We start from the raw sequence: 24,426 nt of genomic DNA, 5'->3' as shown, positions 1-24,426 counted from the left end.
TAACCTCACACTGGCATCATGGCTTCCGTTATTAAAGGAATCTGTTGCGTAACGGATCCCGACATATTCAGCTGACTTACGATGAGTCTACCTCTTCCATTTTTTTTTTCTGCATGCTGCACTATTTGGGTCATCAGCAACCAATGGAAGCCAGACGGAGGTGACCCTGACGGCAGTGTGAACAAAGCCATAGCATGCTTGCAGTAGTTTACCAGAAGGGCCAGATGAATTGAACTTTATGAAGCCCCATTCACACAGTGGGGCAGATTTACTAATAGCATTGCACTTTACACAGCCTAAGAATACGAATCACCGCCTTAATATTAGTCAAATTTACTATTCTGATACATGGACCTTTTTGTAAATTTGTATTATTGTAAATCATGCGCTAGATTTACACTAGAATTCCATTAGTGTGACAAACATTTGTCCACGCAACAGAATTTTGTCTGCGGACCAAAAATGTTGTCCGTGCGCCAAAAACTTGTCTAGTATAGGTTTACGCCACCTATAAGTTGGCATAATTTCACTCAAAAAATGTGCCAAACTTTTGGCTCCTTTTTGGTGCACAGCGGGTTATCTAGGCCGTGCCTCCTTTTGCCACGAAGGCACACCCCTTTCTTGTGAAGCAATGCCCTCTTAGCAAACAAAGCGTAAAGTGCTTAGAAAAGAATGTAAAACAGTTAGTAAATGTGATGCACAGCAGTCGCACCAGTTTTTTGGCACAAAATTTCCCAAAAAACGGTTGCGCTTTCAATAGTAAATCTGCCCCAGTGTCGTTGAAAACTGCCTGGCTGAAAAGCCTATTGGTCATGGTTATGCTATCTATCTGAACACAGGCTCAGCAGCACAAACCAATGCAGATTCACTGTGGTTGCCTTTGTTGGTTGCTAAAATGTATTCAAGCACCGCTTGGCACTTGAACAAATTTCATGGCAAACCCCGGCATTTCTCAGAGCCCTACATTTGGTCATTTGCCATTTAAAAAAATATATTATTCTAGAGCTTGCAGCAGTTACATTGTGTCACATTTGCTGAGCATCTGATGTGTGAAGTTCTCTTTTGTGTGCAGGTGGTGGCAGCTGCCATACTACTGGGTCGGCATCAAGGCTTACGATCTTGTGGCGGGAAGTCAGTGCCTAAAAAGCAGCTATGTCCTTAGTAAATCCAAAGCCTTAGAATTGTTCCCGATGCTGCAGAAAGACAGACTGGTCGGGGCCATCGTCTATTACGATGGTAGGTGCGATATCTGTTGTATCAAAATGAAGGATCCTTCTCAGCAATGTATGTGATTGAATTGTCTCTAATTTGCACCAGTGATTATTATTTAAAGGGAATGTGACATCAGAAAACGACCTGTTGTTTTAAATCAAGTTTTTATGTTAAACATATTTTAATCAGTATTTAATGATGTTACTTTTAATTTTCCATGTCATTGCCTATATTTAAAAAATTCCTGTAGTTTTTTTCCCTGGCCACTTAGCCTAATAATAGGCACCACTTCTTGGCCTGTACAAATCACTTTACATCAGTCATCTCATTATCATCACAGGTAGGATTACAATGATGGCTATCACCTATATATATATATATATATATATATATATATATAGTACAGACCAAAAGTTTGGACACACCTTCTCATTCAAAGAGTTTTCTTTATTTTCATGACTATGAAGGCATCAAAACTATGAATTAACACATGTGGAATTATATACATAACAAACTGAAACAAATATATGTCATATTCTAGGTTCTTCAAAGTAGCCACCTTTTGCTTTGATTACTGCTTTGCACACTCTTGGCATTCTCTTGATGAGCTTCAAGAGGTAGTCCCCTGAAATGGTCTTCCAACAGTCTTGAAGGAGTTCCCAGAGATGCTTAGCACTTGTTGGCCCTTTTGCCTTCACTCTGCAGTCCATCTCACCCCAAACCATCTCGATCCGGTGACTGTGGAGGCCAGGTCATCTGGCGCAGCACCCCATCACTCTCCTTCATGGTCAAATTGCCCTTGCTTTCAAAGTTTTCCCAATTTTTCGGCTGACTGACTGACCTTCATTTCTTAAAGTAATGATGGCCACTCCTTTTTCTTTACTTAGCTGCTTTTTTCTTTCCATAATACAAATTCTAACAGTCTAATCAGTAGGACTATCAGCTGTGTATCCACCTGACTTCTCCTCAACGCAACTGATGGTCCCAACCCCATTTATAAGGCAAGAAATCCCACTTATTAAACTTGACAGGGCACACCTGTGAAGTGAAAACCATTTCAGGGGACTACCTCTTGAAGCTCATCAAGAGAATGCCAAGAGTGTGCAAAGCAGTAATCAAAGCAAAAGGTGGCTACTTTGAAGAACCTAGAATATGACATATTTTCAGTTGTTTCACACTTGTTTGTTATGTATATAATTCCACATGTGTTAATTCATAGTTTTGATGCCTTCATAGTCATGAAAATAAAGAAAACTCTTTGAATGAGAAGGTGTGTCCAAACTTTTGGTCTGTACTGTATGTGTGTGTGTGTGTATATATGTGTATATATATATATATATAACATATAACACAGGATAAGTGAATCGATTTGTACTAATCAAATCTGCTCAAAAATTAGCATCCTTGAGCAGCGAGGGGCTGACACCGCTGCTCAAGAGACTCCCCCTCCCTCTTGATTGACAGGGCCAGACATCTCACCTGGCCCCATCAGTCACATGCCTGTACTGTTGCTGTGAGTACCAGCTCAAGGACAGAGGCTATGCATGTGCCACTCATCTCTGGGTGCCCCTGGAAGTATAACTGCGATGGCACAGTCCTCATCTGCAGAGGCTCTGTTCTTCCGCCACTGTTTGGAGCAAAGGCGCAGTTGTGAGATTGACAGGGCTAAGCAGAATGTCTGGCCTTGTCAGTCACGAGGGGGTCTCTTGAGCAGCTGGGTCAGCCCCTCGCTGCTGAAGGAGGCAGTGTTTTTTTTTTTTTTTTTTTAACAAACTCAATTCGCTCATTACTACACAAGATCCATCATTCACAATAGTTGATGTCACAGCCTATCTACTCCTTCATTGTACAATGACCTCTGCACAGGTCACAGAGCATGCCTAGAAAACTCTCCCATAGAAGTCACTGAGGTCTCCTCCTGACCATTGTGTCTTACCCATGGTGGCTGCCGTAAAGCATATCTCCTAATGCTGGTAATAACAGCTCAGGCAAGATGGCCGCCCCCATAATCCTGTTCAGGAAATCGAATAAAAAAAAAAGGCTAAAATTAGAAAATAGATACAGATTTGAAAAAAAATAGGCGTCACTATCTGGTCTTAAATGCCACAAAAAAAATGTATAGATGACACATTCCCTGTAAATATGGCTTTTATTAGAAATATATTATTGTTACATTTTTTTAATTTAATTACATATATTTTTTTTTATTTCTATGCAACTATTTTACAGATTTTTACAAATCTGATATAATAATATACACAATATAATAATCTATAGAATGTGTTATATTTGTAAACATTGAATATTTCTTGTCAATGGAAAACGAGCATATATATAATTTATGTTTGTTACCACAAAGTAAATCACTCTAGACTGGTACGTGGCCCGAACTTTTTTTTATGAACCTGACTGTGTAGATCTTAGTGGTCCCAGCCCTTTGTTGCCTCCTTGAAAGGTTCATCTTAGACATCTCTGACTGGCTTCTGAATTCTGCTTCATCTTGTCTACCCATGGCGTAAACCAAAATCAATTGTACTAGCACCTTAAGGTTTCTTAAAGAAGAGCGTGAGGCCTTCGACCTGTGAGATCTTAAGAGACAATTAAAATAAAATCAATTCAACGCTGGACAGATGGTTTTAAAGTGCTAATATATCCTACCACTAATCTAACTTCTCCCAGTCTAATCTAAAAAGGCCTCTAAGCTGTTGCCTGGCCCATATTTATCTCGAGTTTCCCTCCATAGTTATATCATTAAATCATTAACCCGATTTAGATTGGTCTTAGACAACCAACATATATTAGGTCCTTCCTCGATTCTCATTCGTCTTACATTAGCCGGTGCCCTAGGTTTACCGCCATGTTATTATTTTAAAGGGCTTGTTCAGGATTACAAAAAAAAATAGACAAACCCTTTATACACCACCCATAGACAAGCCCTTTATACACCACCCATAGACGAGCCCTTTATACACCACCCATAGACGAGCCCTTTATACACCACCCATAGACGAGCCCTTTATACACCACCCATAGACGAGCCCTTTATACACCACCCATAGACGAGCCCTTTATACACCACCCATAGACGAGCCCTTTATACACCACCCATAGACGAGCCCTTTATACACCACCCATAGACGAGCCCTTTATACACCACCCATAGACGAGCCCTTTATACACCACCCATAGACGAGCCCTTTATACACCACCCATAGACGAGCCCTTTATACACCACCCATAGACGAGCCCTTTATACACCACCCATAGACGAGCCCTTTATACACCACCCATAGACGAGCCCTTTATACACCACCCATAGACGAGCGACGCGATGTTTATGGAAATTAAAACTAATCCTTTGTACTGATCCTGGAAACTGCCTTTAAGTTGTTGCACAGACTCTTTGCGACCTCGCACCCCTCCTTTTAGGGTTGGTAGTCTTGGGTGACGGACCCCTCCACCTCTGTTGACTAAGAGCCCATTGACAATGCGGTTGTCAAAATAAGCTGCATACTCCACAGCAGAAACCGCCGCGGTTGTTCGCTTTGAATGCCGCGGACCCGCTCGTGTCTTAGCTGCATTGAATTGAGCTAAACTAGAAGTGGATACCCGTCTCGGCCTCAAGCGGTGTTAGTCCCTTCTTGGCGCGGTTGTTAAAGGAGTCTCCTGGTTTCAGCAAATAAAGCTTATTTACTGTATAATAAAAAAATTTCCAATATGCTTTCTTTATCAATATCACGTGATTTTCAAGATCTCTGCTTGCTGTAATTCGATGGGAGACTTTGCCGTTTGCCTTCAGAGGTTGACAATGTGTCCAGGGTCGATGATGAGACAACCCCTTTAAACCCTTAACGAACAGAGTGCTTGGGTCCTCAGTGACCAGATGCTTTAAATGGACATTCTGCAGATGGTTTTACCACCCAAACTATTTTATTTCTTGAGCTACCACAATTATATCTGTGCCATTTTATTCTTGACGCATAGAGCAGTTTTTAAATATTTATTTATTTATTTTTTTAAGTTTTATTGGGGTCAAGTTTACAATAAGAAAAATTGCAATTTTATAATTCTTATATTCTTGACATTTTGAAATGTGTCAAGTGTTGGAATGGGTTCCTTATTTTGGTTTGGTCATTTGGAAATGTAATATCAAGTCTCAGATGGACGGGGTGGATGTTTTTTTTTTCTTCATATTTTTTTTTACATGTTTTGTAGTTAAAGGGGGAAAACTGCTCCCTATGGTGACATTAATCACAGTCACAGCTGACCTGGGTATACATAGGCGCAGCAGCTCTGCCATGACAGAGGGGACCTGGTAACCACTTGATTGCCAGTCCAGTAGAGACATTTACGGATCACATGGCGCCCAATGAAGGCTATGGAGGCTGCAGCAAAAAGGCAGAAGTGGCTGTAAACATGGCCCCTCGTTCCTCTGGGCACGCAACCTGCTCCTGCTAGATTGCAGGGGGAATAGTTTTAAGAATGTGCCATACATCTTCATGGCTCAGGTTTATACTGGTTAAAGGGTCATTGAGTTTTTATAAAACTTTTGATATAACATGGAGACATCAATAGTTTTTATCAGTGGGGGTCTGAGTGCTGAGAGCGCAGTACGTTCTAGCAGTCGGTGGGGGGTCTCAGCACTCAGGTCCCCACCGATCTGAACGTTGGATATGTTATGTTTCTACGTTATATCAAAAGTTTTATGAAAACTCGGTGACCCTTTAAATAGCCTCTATGCTGGCAGACCTGCATCTCTTCATATAGAAGAGAAGGAACTGCTTGCATCATTGTAGCTTTAGCTTATGCCAGAGATGTATCTTTTGGTGCCATGTACATAGTCACTGCTTATGCATTGTGAGCCTTACCAGCACTTTGCTTTGACAAAATGATAGTGATGCTGAAACGCGTGAGCAGGCATAGCCTAAAGCATATTTTAACTATAGTTTCTGATAAAGCAATTCCTTCCGTTTTGAGAGCAAATTACTGCGAATTACTTACATTCATATGTAAAGGGTGCGATCTGGACAGACTAAGATTCGGCTAAACAAATGTATCATTTTAATAAACTCGGAAGCTATAGTATCCAGTGTCCCTGTGAAATGTACTCCTCCATCTATAATCATCCCGGGCAGACTGTAACCTATAAATCACACCAACCTAAGACTCCCTTCCAATGATTTAAAATTCTAGCAGTGACTTTACTCAAAGCCTATGGGATAACCCGAGAGATTAAGAAATACATTTTTTAACAAATGAGGAACATCAAGAGCAAATCATTGAAGACAAAAGCCATAATCATCCTCCCGGGCGAAATATGCAAAGATTATTGTCCCCCTAAGAATACGGTGCGAGGCAGCGAGATGTCAGAGATGAAACTTTCATAGAGATGCTAATATGGAGGCTAAATTGGAGTGTTTACCTGGAAGATCTGCCGACGGCGAAGGGGAGAAATGCAGGGAGTACTGAAGAGCGCGCAGCAACAATGCGTTTCTTATAGCCGTACTGTAGGTACAGCCATCTATCTTCAATGGGAGCACACAAGACCCTTCCCTTTAACTGAGCGCCGACCTTTGGTTACTGTTTATTTTTTTTTTTCATTATTATAAACTTCCCCTTTAATAAATCTGTAATTAATTAATAAAGTAATACATATATAAATCTTTACAGTTATGATTCTTATATTAATATAAGCATTCTAAGCATTAAACAGCAGCAGTCAGCAGGATCAACTCTATTAAACCAGTCAATACAATAGAGGCTCTATTGTATTGACTGGTTTAATAGAGTTGATCCTGCTGGTCATTTGTACATACAGTATGGCTATAAGAAACACATTGTTGCTGCACGCTCTTCAGTACTCCCTGCATTTAAAAGTTTTTTTGTTTTTTTTTTGTATGGCTGGTTTTATAGGGTTGATCCTGCGGACACGTGCTCTTTAACCACTTCACATCCGGGCCATTTGCCCCCTTCCTGACCAGGCCTAATTTTGCAAATCTGACATATGTCATTTTATGTGGTAATAGCTTTTAGAACGCTTTTACTTATCCAAGCCATTCAGAGATTTTTTTTTTTTTTGTGACACATTGTACTTAATAATAGTCATAAATTTAAGTCAATATATTTCACCTTTTTATTTATGAAAAAATCCCAAATTTACCAAAAATTTGGAAAAATTCGCAATTTTCAAAATTTCAATTTCTCTGCCTTTAAAACAGAGAAAGTGATACCTCATAAAATATTTATTACTTAACATTCCCCGTATGTTTACTTTGTCGGCATCATTTTGTAAATGTTATTTCATTTTTTTAGGACGTTAGAAAGCTTAGAATTTTAGAAGCAATTGCCAAAACCCACTTTTTAAGGACCAGTTCAGGTCTGAAGTCACTTTGTGGGGCTTACATAGTGGATACCCCCATAAATGACCCCATTATAGAAACTATACCCCTAAAGTTACTTAAAACTGATTTTACTAACTTTGTTAACCCTTTAGGTGTTCCACAAGAATGAAAGGAAAATGGAGATCAAATTTTTCAATTTCACTTTTTGGGCAGATTTTCCATTTTAATCCATTTTTTTCTTTAACACATCAAGAGTTAACAGCCAAACAAAACTCAATATTTATTACACTGATTCTGCGGTTTACAGAAACACCCCACATGTGGTCGTAAACTGATGTAAGGGCACACGCAGGGCGCAGAAGGAAAGGAGCGCCATATGGTTTTTGGAAGGCAGATTTTGCTGAACTGGTTTTTAGATGCCATGTCCCATTTGAAGCCCCCCTGATGCACCCTTACAGTAGAAACTCCCAAAAAGTAACCCCATTTTGGAAACTAGGGGATAAGGTGCCAGTTTTATTGGTACTATTTTTTGGGTACATATGATTTTTTGATCATTCATTATAACACTTTATGGGGCAAAGTGACTAAACAATTGGTTGTTTTAGCACAGTTTTTTTATTTATTTATTTTTACAGCGTTCACCTGAGGGGTTAGGTCATGTGACATTTTTATAGAGCAGTTCGTTACGGACGTGGCGATACCTAATATGTATATGTGTTACACAATAATAGCATTTTTTTAAACAAACAAAAACATGTTTTAATGTGTCTATGTTTTGAGAGCTATTTTTTTTATATTTTTTGAGCGAATTTCTTATGTAGGGGCTAGGCAATATATGCGATATGGACGATATGAATCTGTGCAACGATACAGATTTTGTCCATATCGCATATATCGCCGGACCGCGATATGACCACTGAGCGGTAGTGAATAGACGAACCTTCTCACCGCTCTGTGGCTCCAGCTCCTGACTCCGCACCGCTCTGTACTGGAGTGACCAGGGCCTGGCGTGCACACAGCGACAGCCCGCTGGCTGACGCTGTGTGTGACGCCAGGTCCTGCAATGCATGCTGGGAAGAAGACACGACACCTGTGGACTGCCGACTTGCCGAGCACCCTGCAGGAAAGGTAAGTGGAGCGATTCTTCTGCAGGGGGGGGCTGGAGGATCAGGAAGGGGATAATCTATTTGCAAAGGATGGCCATGGAGCTGATCTAATGGCACTGGCTCTGGGGGACATATCTGAGACAGGCTTGGGGGCTGATGGCACTGGCCCTGGGGGACATGTCATGTCTGAGGCAGATGATGGCAAATGCCATGGGGCTTGGGGGCTGATGGCACTAGATCTGGGGGACATGGCCAGGTATGGGATATGGCCGGCACATGCAGGCTACGTTTGTATTCAGGCATATTAACTATATTCATTGGTGGCGCAGTGGCCACAGCCCCTCCCTTCTATTCCCCCTCTTCTAAGTATTATATTAATTGCGGGTCCCCCCTCCACACGATTAAATCATTGGTGGCAGTGGCCCCAGGGTGGCAGCTTCTGATCGGAGCCCCAGCAGTGTAATCCTGGGGCTCCGATCGGTTACCATGGCAGCCAGGACACTACTGAAGCCCTGGCTGCCATAGTCGGCTCCCTGCTGCTGTGTGCACTATGCACAGGGCAGCAGGGAGAGTGTGAAGTCCTAGTCACCCTAATAGAGCTCTATTAGGGTGAATAGGACAAGGGTTCTAGCCCCTAAGGAGGCTAATGGTTATTAAATAAAAAGTAAAAAAAAAAAAAAAAGTTTACCCCCCCCCAAAATATAGAATATATTGCGATATATATCGCATATCGCACATGCTTAAAATTATATCGCAATATGGATTTTAGTGACAAAAAGGGCTTTTTTTTTTTTACATTTTTCTTCTTTTTTTTTTTATGGTGTTTATCGGACTGGGTGGATCATGTGATATAGTTATAGAGCCGACCGTCACGGACGCGGCAATACCAAATATGTCTATTTTATAAAAAAAAAATCTATTTTATAACATTTTATTTTTATTCCTTACTTGGGAATTTTTTTTTTTTTTACATGTGAAACCTTTTTTTTATTTTTTATTTTTTATTTTACACTTTGCGTCCCCCATAAGGTCATACAAGACCTCTTGGGGACATTTAACTTTTTTTTTTTTTACTATTAATTTCTCCTGTTACAGGTGAAATACACCCCCAGAGAGGCTGTACAGCAGAATACAGCGCTGTACAGCCTCAGTGCAGGGCTGATCGAGGTCTGTAGAAGACCCGACAGCTCCTGCACTCTCCTGGCCCCGGCGGTCACATGACTGCCGGGACGGAATAGGAAGCGCATATCGCTTCCTGCTCTGTATACACAGCACTCGGTGAGCGCTGTGTATACAGCGATCTAGAAGGCAGGGACACCTGGGAACTGTCCCTGCCTTCTCTCTGGGTTGCCCTGCTGTCACTGATAACGGGCAACCCGATCTGCAGCTGCACGATTAGCGTGCAGCTGCCATCTCTGAATGGACTTTCAGAAACGTCCATTCAGAGATAGAGAACCACCTCCCGGACGTTTATAGTCTATGGGCGGACGGGAGGTGGTTAAAAAGGACATGTTGCCTCTTCCGTCTGTTTTAGCAACTTATTGCATTCCCCATGTAATAACAATTCTGGGGCATCTATTCTTATGACTCTATGTTATGCCATTCCTCTATGATTGCTGCTAGAAGTTATGAATGAGTTTCTAATGAAGATCCAGCTGGGTGTTACCAGTTAGAGGTGTGTCCCTGCACAGTCGGATATTATCCAGTCAGTGCTGCCAGTGTCAGACTGTGCAGGGAAACCCCCCCAATTGGTAACACCCATCTACACCTTCATTCAAAACTCATTCATAATTCTACAGGAATAATAAAGACCCTATAGCACAACATTATATGTTATTACATGAGACTGGATCAAAAAAGAAAAATGATTGCTGTCAAATATTTGCATTAATTATAAATTAGATTAAAGGGGTTCTCTGAGCTTTTGATATTGATGACCTATCCTCAGGATTAGAGATGAGCGAATTTCATATTTTGAAATTCGTTCATGCTTCGTTTGGTGGTAAAAGCAGAATTGCGTTATGGATTCCGTTACCATGGACAATAACGGAATTCTGTGATGGAATGCATAACGAAATGCCTTTAGAGGTATTCCGTTATTCATTTCGTCATAATAAGTCTATGGGCGGCAAAACAGATCCGTCCCGTTTCCGTTATGGAGGGGAGTCCTCTCCTGCATAACTGAAACGGGACGGATCCGTTTTGCAGCCCATAGACTTCTATAATGATGGAATGAATAACGGAATGCCTCTAAAGGCATTCCGTTATGCATTCCGTCATAGAATTGCGTTATGGTCCGTGGTAACGGAATCCATAACACAAGTCTGCTTTTACCACCAAACGAAGCGTGAACGAATTTCATAACATGAAATTCGCTCATCTCTATTCAGGATAGGCCAGCAATATCAGATCGGCGGGGGTCCGACACCCAGCACCCGCGCCTTCTCCCGTCTCTCTTCCTGCTCACCATAGACATAGCAGCAGCGAGCAGGAAGAGAGTCCGGAGACGGCATGTGCACACTGCGTGGGCCATTCCCTTCATACAGGTGATCGGCGTGGGTGCTGGGTGTCAGACCCCTGTCGATCTGATATTGATCACCTATCCTGAGGATAGGTCATCAATACTAAAAGCCCGGAGAACCCCTTTACATTACATTTTTTTTTTCCATATAAATTTTTCTCCGTCCTTTACTTTTCACCCCTGCTTCTAAAACACATAAGCAAATTGAACAAAAACTTCAATAAGTCAACCGGACCTAAAGCTGGCCATAGACATTAGATACATGTTGGCTGAATCAACCAATTTCCTATTACAGCTCAGTACAATTTGAACCTTGCATGGGACCATATTGCAGTTGTTAACCGTGGTATAATTAGGCTCCATTCACACGTCCGTGGTGTGTTGCAGACCCACAAATTGCGGATCCGCAACACACCCGCCCGGCACCCCTATAGAAATGCCTATTCTTGCCCGCAAGCTGCGGACAAGAATAGGATATGTTCTATCTTTTGCGGAGCTGCGGACCGGAAGATCGGGGCCGCGCTCCGCAAATGCGGATGCTGACAGCACACTGTGTGCTGTCCGCATCCATTCCGTCCCCATAAAAAATGAATGGGTCCGCACCCATTCCGCGAAATTGCGGAACGGATGCGGACCCATTTGCGGACGTGTGAATGGAGCCTTATTCTTTTCTGGATAGAAGTTAATAAAAAATAAATATTGAGATTCCTCAGTGGTTGATTCTTTTTAATGGCTAACTGAAAATATGATGACACAATTGCAAGCTTTCGAGACTTCTCGAGTCTCTTCATCAAGTATCTTCGACAGTATCTGAAGATTCACCTATTTATGCACCAAAGTACATAGCAATAATGAGGTAGATGAGAAGTGATATAAAGCAGATCAGTGTGAGTGGAGGAGGAAACAAACTGTTGTAGCAGTAAATTGTTGTGGAAATTGTAGATAAGGAGTGAGAAAGATTAAAGGGGTTCTCTGGGAATTAAGAAAATGAAATACTTAAATATTACTTTATTATAAATGTTCCCAAATACCTTTCATTAGCTATAATTTTTTGTCTAGGGAGCAGTGATTAGCAGGAATAAAATGGCCGCCGTCCTATTAGTAGACACAAAACCTGTCCTAATCACGCAGGAGGACAAGTTACTTCAGACCACTGTACTTCATGTCTCCTCATGAACTCCATTCCTACAGAGATTCAGCTAAAGATCATATTCTACTGTATTCAGGATCATAATCCCTGACAAGTAGAGCAGAGAGGAGGATGAGGCTGCTCTTTAGCTCAGTGTTGTGAAGTAACTTGTCCTCCTGTGTGATTAGGACAGGTTTATTTCTCCTAATGATTGCTCTTAGACAAAACAAGACATTATAACTAATGAAAGGTATTTGGGAATATATTTATAATAAAGTAATATTTAAGTATTTTCATTTTCTTAATTTCTGGAGAACCCCTTTTATTGTCCTCTAATAGTCACACAGAGCAGATTGAATGCAGACATTTCTGAGAATTAATATCCATTCCATTCATTGGAATGGGATTGTTTTGGCGACAAGGACATGTATTTCTGTAAGTCCCATACAGATGAATGGCACAGTCACAGAAATTTTAGCTGTGTGTGAATATACCCTTAAAATAATCTCCTTCTAGCGGTCCATTCACACGTCCGTAGAACGGGTCCGCGTCCGTTCCGCAATTCTGCGGAACAGGTGCGGACCTATTCATTCTCAATGGGGATGGAAAGGATGTGGACAGCACACATTGTGCTGTCCGCATCCGCATTTCCAGTCCGCGGCTCCCGAAAAAAAATAGAACATGTCCTATTCTTGTCCGCAATAGCGGACAAGAATAGGCATTTCTATAGGGGTGCCGGCCCAGTGTATTGCGGATCCGTGTGAATGGACCCTAATTATGAAACAGGTTGCCCAGGATGAACAGCATCTCTCAATGTATAGAATCCTGACTTGTTTAGATATAAAACATAATTATCATAAGTCATCATGATTCCCGTAATATACGGGGGCCTCTTGGAACAGATATTTGGGTTCTGGGTTGATACATGACTGTGTGCATTACTTGCCGAGCTCTCTAGTCCAGCCTGCTTTGCACTTAAGAATCCAATGCTCGAAACGTTACCGTTTCGCTTTACTTTTCATGTGGTAATACAGCGCAGATTGAATTTTAATGCAGGAGGACACTATGCCATCATTCTCTGGTGGAACAGAGGGAGAAAAAAAATGATCCATGTTATCGCTGAATCCCTGATAAGGTCCGCTGCCAAACTGTCACAGGTTCGGAACATTATTTTCATGAACAAAAAAATAAATTGGCAAACTGGAAATCTGCTGGATACAAAAGGGCAGCCATTTTATTTAAAATCTTGGTGCACAAACAGAAGAAAAAGATAGCAGTTCTAAATGTCTCTCTTGAGGTTTCTGACAACTTGAAAGACGGCTGGTTATTGTTCGGCTCAAATCGCTTGGTTTGAAACAGATGTGACAGCTTTAAAAGTGGATGCTGCTGCTCTGACTGCTGAAAGGAACAGAGCTCCGCTTTATAAATGAGATGCCTTGTAACTGACCGCTCGAGCTGCGGTGTGGAGCCCGGAATATTGACTTCCCGCAGATGTGTTTTTTAAAGGGGTCTTTACGCTGGAAATGAAGGATTTCTCATTTCAAGGTGGCATCAAAATTACTTGAATTCCGAAGAATTGTTCTGCATGAACCCGTTCCAGTTTTTGAAATGGAAATGTTTTAGGCGCTGTCCATCAGTGTGAGAACCCCGGAATTTTATTTATTTATTTAATTAAATATTTTATTTTTGAAAAATAGACAAATACATGAGATCATTATGTACCGAGACCAGAATCTTTATTTTTAATAGGATAGATTCTAACTAAACTGTTCCCAAAAATGAACACAAAACAAAAAAAAATTTTTTTTACAGTGTTTTCTCCTGCCTTTTCCCCCCATAGGTTTCTCAATATAGATTTGATGTCAGTGAAACATGCAAATAATATAAGATTGTGGGTATATATATTATTTATTTATTTTGCTGCATTTAAAAACTTTTTTTTTTGCCTTTTTTTACAAGCTATGGCCTTGATTTATTAAGTTTAGCGTGTGCTGCAACTGGCCTTCATGCAGCCCGCGCTTGCTGAGGAGTCAGGGAATGAATGCGCAGTCCTCATCATAATTTACCTGCCTCCTCCGGCGCCGGAGTGAAATCTACGGCAGCTTGGAGCTGTCCATAGATTTCGGTCATTATTTATGCCGGTTTCTGAAGTAAATAATGATGAATGAGCCGGGGCCAATGTCCCCAATCCTGCCCCTTACTCCACTCTCACCATGCAAATGCATTGAAAAGTCGCCAAAATAGGTGTAAGAGCAATAATAAATCAGTGCCAGCATGTTTGGCCCCTAGTATTTTTTTGCATGGTGTTTTTCACCTATAGAAAGGCCTCATGCACACGACCAGTCCGTTTTTTGTGGTCCCCAAACCGCGGATCCGCAAAAAACGGCCCATTGTTGAAATGCCTATTATTGTCCGCAAAACGGACAAGAATAGGACATGTTCTATTTTTTTTTTTTTTGCGGGGCCACGGAACGGAGCAACGGATGCGTGCGCATCTTTTGCGGCCCCATTGAAGTGAATAGGTCCGCATCCGAGCCGCAAAAACGGCGGCTCGGATGCGGACCCAAACAACGGCCGTGTGCATGAGGCCAAGAGGTGATTTGAAGACACCTGAAAAATACATCAAGAGCTCAAGCATGCTGTGTTTTTGAAAAGAAGCCAGAAAGAAAAAAACAACAACAATGCCACCTAATTAACAAAAACACCAGGATAAACCTTAGGTCTTCCCATAGATCTCCCATAGAAACTACTAAACACAGATGCAAAAAGGCAACTCAAAATGTGAAAGTACAGAAAAACAGCAGCAAAAACCTGTGTTAACCATTTTTTCTATGTACGTCTTTGTAGGTGTCATATCAAATTTAACTGAAGGTGTATTTATGATGATAGTACTAAAAATGTATACTTTTTGCAAAAAAACTAACAAAACAAAACAGGAATGTAGGTAAGCAATGCACTTGCAGGGAGCTTTGACTGCTCTTAGCTTACAGTACTATAGGAGCCCCGCTTCTCTTTAGTGGGCATTATTGTCAAGAGTGAGATCAGATGTGATCTGTGATGGAACCTAGTATTAAGTGTTCAGTTCTGCTGCAGCGCCACCACAGGGGAAATAAGGTATTACATTGTAGAATCTATTGACACAGTGCACAGGTGTGTTTGGTCCTCCAGTAGGGGGTAATGCCTGAGAGTTCTGAACAGTGGACCCCCTCTATTAATTTAGAATTCCCTAATAACATACAGAAAAAAAGATTTTTGCAAACCAGACAACCGCTTTAAAGTAACACTGGGCTTCACTACTACTGTATTATGTCTAGTGCATGCCTCCAATTTAGTAAAAAAAAAAGCTGAATAATAGCCATTCAGACTTTAACCCCTTCCTGCACCATACATTAACAGCCCTGGTGGCGTAAATAAACACTGTGGTGATGGCTGCGCCTATCACAACAGCAGATGGCATCATCTGCAACATACATCTGAGACCTTGCTGCAATGGCAGGGATCACAGTTATGTCTGATCCTGGCTGTTTAACCCCTTAGGTGCTTCGTTCAGATTTGACCAGGGTTTTGCCAATGCAATGTGGTTGTGGGGAGTTGATGAGTTGGCGTGCCAAGAGGGGGCCAAGCAAAGAACTTTTTAACTGGTATGGACATGGGGGGGGGGGGGATTAAATGGCTGTCCATGTAATACAAGGATGTCTTTGAGTCCACTGGAACAGTAGACGCTCTCATAGAGTGGATCTCCGCTCCAGCTCATAGAGGGGGGTTCTCAACCATGATGTTTATAGGCCTGAATACGGCACATTGGACAATGGTTGTCTTCATGCAACATCCCCTTTAAGAGGTCTGCAAGAACTCGTCTCGGTGAAGGTGCATTGATAGAAGTGAGGGGTGCTATAAAAGAAGCAACTTGCACTTGTCCAGATGACTCCGAACTCCCGATCTAACGTACTAGCGAGTCAAAGCCTTTAGCGCAGTGACGATTTAGAAATTATTTTTACCACTTGTCATCCAGACACAATCTGTCCCATTTTGCTCTGCTCCCCTCTGTGCACCAGCACAATTATTTTCTTCCTTTCTGCAGCCTCCAGTTCTGGCCTACGGTAAAGTAAAAAAAAAAATCAAATAAAAAAATCCTATGTTTGGATGAACCGGTAAAAATCAGGTTGATAATTATGCCGCGGAATGAGCAGCATCGTGGCTATTTTTAATTGAGCTCTATTCATGTAGCCAAAGAACACAAAGCGCATTAGGAATGGTGTAAGTACCAGCCGTAGCATTTCCCAGACTGCACCGGAGGCGATGCTTGCTCTGTCTTAGCATCTGGAAGCTACAGCATATGTTGGATGTTAGCCTGGGTGTACACAACGTGTCCTATTTATTTAAGGCTTCCTTTGAAGGCACAACTTACAAGTGTGTTTCTTAGGGGTAACATGTCAGACTTGATTTAGCATTGACTTGAATTTGGATACTCCTGAACAGCAAAAAGGCAACATTTTGGGGGCGGAATGTGGCTGCTATCTGAGCAGTGATCTGTCACTTCCATTTATGTAGCTCAAGGACATCTACAAAAGCAGCATCATGGAGATTTCAATAAATTAGAATATGCTTTGTTTAAAGAACGATATACTTAGCACCGGGCCCGTTCACTGCAAACACGGCTTTTGATTAAAACGTGAGCCAAAGATAAGTAATGCATATAGATCTAGTGAGGAGTATATAGAAGCGTGTACGGATATATGAATATAAAAATATGTAATAAGTAAGCCACCGAGGGATATTAAATCTTCTGGTGACCTCACCAGTCTATTATTATTATTTTTTTTTATTTATTATTTTTATTTTTTTACTATGCTCCTTATAGTATCTCTTAGACCTTTTGTTTGTATGCATAATAGCTGTACAATTGCAAGAAAAAGTAAGTGAACCTTATGGTCTGTTTCTATGGGAACATTGAGTAATGATCCATAGTGCAGGGAGAAATAAGTGTTTTCCGAGATTTAAATAACCATGACTAGAGATGAGCGAAGTTTTGCTAAATTCGTTTAGGCGGCTTCACCGAATTTTGCAAAAAAATTACAATTACTTCCTCACGAAGCGCATTTTTTTTTGTTAGTAGCGGGTGCAATGACAGGGAGCTGCAACCGCACCGCCCCCATGATTGTACCCCTCAGATGCCGCATTCATACTTGATTGCGACATCTGAGAGTAATAATAGTGTAAAATTAACATTAAAAAAATGGAATAATACTTATCGCCTCCATTTGCTCGCGACGGGCCGCCACCGCCATATTGCTTGAAGATTTTGGGTGAAATCTCACGAGGGCAGAGATGACTTCATCACGCACGGGATTTTTAGCTGAGATCTTCAATCACGATGGCGGGGGCGGGCCCGTCACGAGCAAATGGAGGAGGTAAGTATGATTTTTTTATTTTTTTTTGTTTGTTACACTATTTCAGGTTAAATCGATTCACTACCACAAAGCATGATGAAATTCGGCTTCGCGGCGAATCAAATTTATCCTGAAATTCGGATCGAATTCCACTTTGTTGGATTGGATTTGCTCATCTCTACTGATGACCTATCATCTAGGTCACCAGTACCTTATTTGTGGGGGTCCAACACCTGGGACCTGCGCGATCAGTGGTTTGAGGAGGTCACTGCGATCCGGTGGGCGCTGCTGCCTCCTTGCAGCTCACCAAGCACAGCGCAGTCCATTGTATAGCAGCTGTGCCTGGTATCGCAGCCCAGCTGCATTCACTCCAATGGGACTGAGCTGCGCCTAGGCCATGTGACCAATGAACGTGACGTCACATGGCCTAGGAAAAGCTGGTGAAGGCTGTGGCGCTGGTCATCAAATAACCAACATCTCTAAATTGCGAATAGCTCCGAAACACTTATTTAATCCACATTCTTATCAGTAAGATAGGAATTGAGCAATAATGAGTGTATATAAGGTCAGAGATCAGGAGCTGTCAGCTGAGCTGCCTGATAGAACACAGTAAAAACACAGAGCCTGCTACTAGAGAATCTCGAGGCTGTACAGAGAAAGGGGCTCAACATTTTTAATAAAGACCAATTGAAAAAATGATTAGCTCAAAATGAGTACAATGCAATAATAAAAAAGGCCCCCAAAATTGTCCATAGCCTTTTACTTAATGCACACAAAGCCTGGTTACTGACCAATCAGAGTTTTGACTTTAAATATGTTTTCCAGGAATGCAATATTGATGGCCTATCCTCAGGATAGATCATCAGTATCTGATTGGTCTGGGTCCAACTCCCTGTTCCCCCATAAATCAGCTGTTTAAAGCTTTTCAGTGAGCATTGTGGCCTCCTTAGACGATACTAAGCACAGTGCCATGTATAGTGGCTTTGCAAGATATGAATGGTATAGCAGTTTGTGTATTAGGTTAGTTAGATTGTATGTGTGAGACTGCATACACTACTTTTATCTCCTCAAGGAGAAGATGTATCTCCTCCTTCATGTAGCATATCATTACATGTGAAATGTTTGTTATATTTATGATCATATCACCAACTCTACAAATAGAGGTCCTAATATGTTACCTCGGGACCACTTCATCCTATGTGGAACCACCCCAAAGTACCTAAGCATCCATCAGTAGACCCAGTCTCTGGCACAGTGATTAGCCCCAAAGGTCCAGCAGAAGACAAGCCCATTTCAAGCTGAACTATTCTACTAATAGTCTCTAATAATATGTAGTTAAGATTAGATTAAATGTGGGACTGGAAACTCCTCTAAGGAACATTTTCTGTGGAAAAAAAATCATCTGGATTTGTACTGTAGTTCCCTAATCTTTTTTTTTTTTTCATTTAAGGGTTGGGTGTTTTGTTTTCCTGTTACATTGATAAGAATGACTTGCATTAATTCTCACTGCCATAAAATTGATCCACTTTTGTTTACCTGGGGACACCACTAGGTGGAGCTTGTGAGCTAACTGCATACAGTGTTGTTATTACATTAAAGGGAACCTGTCACCGGGATTTTGTGTATAGAGCTGAGGACATGGGTTGCTAGATGGCCGCTAGCACATCCGCAATACCTATTCCCCAAAGATTTGATACATATGCAAATTAACCTGAGATGAGCCCTGTCCCTGACTCATCTCACGTACAGGACTCATCTCAGGTTAATTTGCATATGTATCAAATAGTGTTTTTTTTTACACAATAAAAGCACACAGAGCTATGGGGACTGGGTATTGCGGATGTGCTAGCGACCATCTAGCAACCCATGTCCTCAGCTCTATACACAAAATCCCGGTGACAGGTTCCCTTTAAATGTATAAGCAGTAGACAAGAAGATCCCTCTAGTGGTGACTTTAGAAAGACAGAATTTTCTGTAACGTCATACATTTTCTATATAGCAGCCTCTGCAAGGGAATATAGTGCTATATGATGGTCATTCAGATGTACGGGTGAGAGTTGCCCTTACTGGCTTTTTCACTGTGGTTCATAGAGGGACTCTAAGTAGAAAATTTTGGCTTTATGGCCTACAAATGCATAAGTGGAGGGGTTGTCACCATTAATATAAGATCTGAGTAAAAAAAAAATATATTTTAGTTTTTATTGGAGTTTCCCTTTAACTGCACGCTTTTTTTCTTATATATTGCGGCCTCTGCAAAGGAAATGTAGCGTTACATAACGGTCATTAAAACAAATGGATAACCATGCGATGCATGGGTGAGGGCTACCCTTAGTGACTTTTTACTCTGGCTCATAGAGGGGCTTCAAGCTGGCAATTCTGGCCTTATGACCTACACATACATATGGAGAAGGGTTGGCATCATGAATATCTACAGTAAAAGAAAAAAGCTGGGAAATCTGGCCCCATGACCTACAGTTGCATCTCTAGAGGCGTTGCCTTCATGAGTATATACATTAAAAAAACATTTCTTTTTAGTGGAGTTTTTGCTTTAAATGCAGGCTTTCTCTCTTCTTATATAGCGGCCTCTACAGGGAAAATGTAGTATTACGTGACGGTCATTAAAATGAATGGGTGAAGCCTACTCTTAGCCCTGGCTCATAGACGGGAATTCTGGTCTTATGACCAACAAATGCATATGGAGAGGGGTTGGCATCATGAATATATACATTTCTTTTTAGTGGAGTTTCCCTTTAAATGCAGGCTTTTTTGTTCTTATATATATCGGCATCTTCAGGGGAAATGTAGTATTACATGACGGTCATTAATGGGGACCATACGATACGTGGGTGAGAGCTACCCTTAGCCCTGGCTCAGAGACGGGAATTCTGGCCTTATAACCAGCTAATGCATACAGTCTTGTGAAAAAATTAGGACACCCTTTGAAAGCATGTGGTGTTTTGTAACATTTTTAATAAATGGTTATTTCATCTCCGTTTCAACAATACAGAGAGATTAAAGTAATCCGACTAAACAAAGAAAACTGAAGAAAAGTCTTTTCAAGATCTTCTGTAAATGTCATTCTACAAAAATGCCTATTCTAACTGAGGAAAAAGATAGGACACCCTTGCCCCTAATAGCGAGTGTTACCTCCTTTGGCTGAAATAACTGCAGTGAGACGGTTCTTGTAGCCATCTACCAGTCTTCGACATCGGTCTGAGGAAATTTTACCCCACTCCTCAATGCAGAACTTTTTCAGCTGTGAGATGTTTGAGGGGTTTCTTGCACGTACAGCCCTTTTCAAGTCACCCCACAGCATCTCAATGGGATTCAAATCTGGACTTTGACTTGGCCATTCCAGGACTCTCCATTTCTTCTTTTTCAGCCAATCTTTGGTTGATTTACTAGTATGTTTTGGGTCATTGTCATGTTGCATGGTCCAGTTCCGCTTCAGCTTTAATTTTCTAACTGATGGTCTCACATGTTCTTCAAGCACCTTCTGATACACAGTAGAATTCATCGTGGATTCTATGATGGTGAGCTGACCAGGTCCTGCTGCAGCAAAGCAGCCCCAAACCATGACACTTCCACCTCCATGCTTCACAGTTGGTATGAGGTTCTTTTCTTGGAATGCTGTGTTTGGTTTACGCCAAACATGTCCTCTGCTGTTGTGTCCAAATAATTCAATTTTGGACTCATCTGTCCAAAGAACATTATTCCAGAAGTCCTGGTCTTTGTCAACTTTATCGCTGGCAAATGTCAGTCTGGCCTCGATGTTTCTCTTGGAAAGCAAAGGTTTCCTCCTTACACACCTCCCATGCAAGTTAAACTTGTACAGTCTCTTTCTGATTGTAGAGGCATGTACTTCTACATCAACAGTAGCCAGAGCCTGCTGTAGTTCTCGAGATGACACTTTAGGGTTTTTGGATACCTCTTTTAGCATCTTGCGGTCTGCTCTTGGGGTGAACTTGCTGGGGCGACCAGTCCTGGGCATGTTGGCAGTTGTTTTGAAAGCTCTCCACTTGTAGACTATCTTCCGGACAGTGGAATGGCTGATTTCAAAATCTTTTGAGATCTTTTTAAATCCCTTCCCAGACTCATAGGCTGCTACAATCTTTTTTCTGAAGTCCTCTGACAGCTCTTTTTCTCTCACCATGGTGCTCACTCTCACTTCAACAGTCAGGAGCACACCAAACTAAATGTCTGAGGTTTAAATAGGGCAAGCCTCATTCAACATGCAGAGTAACGATCTACTAATTATGTGCACCTGGTGTGATATACCTGTGTGAGATCTGAGCCAATTTAAGAGGGAATACATGTGAGGGTGTCCTATCTTTTTCCTCAGTTAGAATAGGCATTTTTGTAGAATGACATTTACAGAAGATCTTGAAAAGACTTTTCTTCAGTTTTCTTTGTTTAGTTGGATTACTTTAATCTCTCTGTATTGTTGAAACGGAGATGAAATAACCATTTATTAAAAATGTTACAAAAAACCACATGCTTTCAAAGGGTGTCCTAATTTTTTCACATGACTGTATGTAGAGGTGTTGCTGTCATGAATAACTGCAGCAGAAAACATATATATTTTTTTTAGTGCAGCTTTAAATACAAGCTTTTGTTAAAAAGAATAAAGGGGGAAAAAAACTTTTTCCCCTTTTCCAGTCTAGAAAAGCTGAAATAAATAGATATTTTTTTTCCCCTCTCGTTTCCACCTGAATGACTGGACACCTTGTTCTACGCTACAATTGAAGCACCCACATGTATTGCATCTGCCACGCTGGTGTTTCTGCAGCGGCTGCCAGACTAAAGGCACATTTGCGGGTTTTTATTAACATATGTTTCTAACACAACCACATCTTGTATGTTGCTCAGCTGCTCTGCACCATGGCAGCGGTCCCAAAAGCCTAGAGACGATAACTGAATCTCCTGCTGTACCTGTAACAATTTAATTGTATAAGTCAGCCCAGTCAGGCATTCCTGGCTCATGACTCGGAGACATGAAATTCATTGTCATTATTGTCCCTGTCATTTTGTATCATTATGTCTTGCTGCAGAATTTTCCTCACTCCAGTGCTTTTTCTACCTCCAGGAATCGGAGATTATGGCTGAGGTTGGGGCGGGGGCAGGACTATGAACTACATTTACCTCAAGGGAGCCTCGTATTAGACAGTTTTTTTTTTTTTTGTTTCTTCCCTTCTGACTGGCTGGATTTGACTGTTTATTCCCCGACACCGGCCATGACCAAATTACATGTAGTTTTATGGAAATGTTAGGTCTCGTGTGCTTGACCCTTCTCTGCCGAAAGGGACATTAATGCATTCGAGGGCATTGCAATAATATAAGGGGAAGGGTTAAACTTCAGTGCAGCTGAAAGATGTATTTTTTTTAAATTTTTTTTCTTTTGTTCCATTTTTTCCCCTCACATCTTGTGACTTCATGTAAGAGCTGTACCTTTTTGCTATCTTCATTATTAGGTCTATAGTGTGTATACAGTATAAGGGATAGCGCCCCCTGCTGTAAGTGATAAGACTATTACAAGTTATAATGGAATGACGACCATCGGAGAAAGGTGGGAGTGCCTTTATACAGGTCGCGGTGCGCTGCAAGGGACCCTCTGTTTTTTAGATCTTAGAAACCATACATTATTTTGCATAGTAATAAGCATCTCAGCTGCTGCAGAACCTCTTCTTGAAAACTGATATGAAACGGCCCTCCTCCTTTTCCAAACTAGTAGTTTCCGTGTAATTGGCTCACGGATTGGCTCAGAATATAAGTACCCCTGTTGCTCTTGGCAGCCAGTCAGTAAGGGTGTGACCACATGGTGTGGCTGTGGAGACGTGGCCGATTACCGTGCAACTGTACGAGCCATAGCGGGCTCTAGTTACAGAATTGGGGCTGCGGATGGCACGGAATGGATGTACGCGAGTGCTGTCCGTATCTTCTGCGGCCCCATTGAGGCGAATGGGTCTGCATCTGATCTGCAAAAAATGTGGATCGGGTGCGGACCAAAAATATGTTCATGTGTATCAGACCCAACAATGAAGACCAACTGAACAGCGCTGTCCTAATTTATAATTTGGAGCCGTTTGCGGATCGTACGGGCACACTGTACTCCGCTGTGATCACAGCATGGCTACCACATGTCGTAGTACCCTTACACCTAACAGTAGTGGTGTATAGGTACATGAATTTGGCATTGACTCCTCAAAAATGCTAGGTCCTCCAAATCCAACGTAAGGGCCACAGCTCTTTAAAAAAATATTAATTGAAGAAGTTCTCCACTTTGGACAATCACTATGGATTCTCTGCTGTAATCTGTGGAGAAACCCTGGCAGTTCAGTCTCCCTGCAGCACCACCGCAGGTGAAACTAAGTATTACACAATGCCCATTCATGTCAGAGGGTTGTCAGTAATACAGGACAGGACAGGTCCTCCAGAACGAGAGACACTCTTTGTAAGAGATGCAGATGCTAAAAAGACAACCTCTCTATATTATCCGAGACGTAGGGGATATGAAAATGGGTAAATTCTAAGCTAGATAGGTCCTTTTAAGAAAATGTTACTATCAACTAAATTAAAGATTAAGCAAGTCCCATTCACTCTTAGTGCATTTGTATCTGTTTTATAATTTGAGGTGATTTTATTATTAGTTTTTTTTTCTCTATTATTATCCTTTCTGAATCACAGTACGGTCAAGTGGAGTGCATAGACTACATTGACTCGGAGACGT

General features: G+C 41.5%; 1 protein-coding gene and 1 long non-coding RNA gene across 2 annotated transcripts in view; one reads left to right on the top strand and one right to left on the bottom strand.

Moving 5' to 3' along the window:
- The window catches only part of GPD2 (glycerol-3-phosphate dehydrogenase 2), a 144,500-nt gene that overhangs the window by 61,835 nt on the left and 58,239 nt on the right, over positions 1–24,426 (top strand). Inside the window, exon 6 of the mRNA XM_040440200.1 lies at positions 1,073–1,236. Coding sequence (XP_040296134.1) covers positions 1,073–1,236 — 164 coding nt within the window. The remainder of the gene's footprint in view (positions 1–1,072; positions 1,237–24,426) is intronic.
- LOC121007934 lies at positions 5,156–11,047 on the bottom strand. The gene is made up of 3 exons (XR_005780491.1): positions 11,025–11,047; positions 10,733–10,827; positions 5,156–5,169 (listed from the first exon to the last, which is right to left on the bottom strand). It is a non-coding gene; the product is annotated as an uncharacterized LOC121007934 (long non-coding RNA).

The sequence above is a fragment of the Bufo bufo genome, chromosome 7 (genome assembly GCF_905171765.1).
Source record: "Bufo bufo chromosome 7, aBufBuf1.1, whole genome shotgun sequence".
Classification (NCBI taxonomy): domain Eukaryota; kingdom Metazoa; phylum Chordata; class Amphibia; order Anura; family Bufonidae; genus Bufo; species Bufo bufo.
Note: the sequence above shows the minus strand (reverse complement) of the source record. Positions and strands in the feature narration are given on the sequence as shown.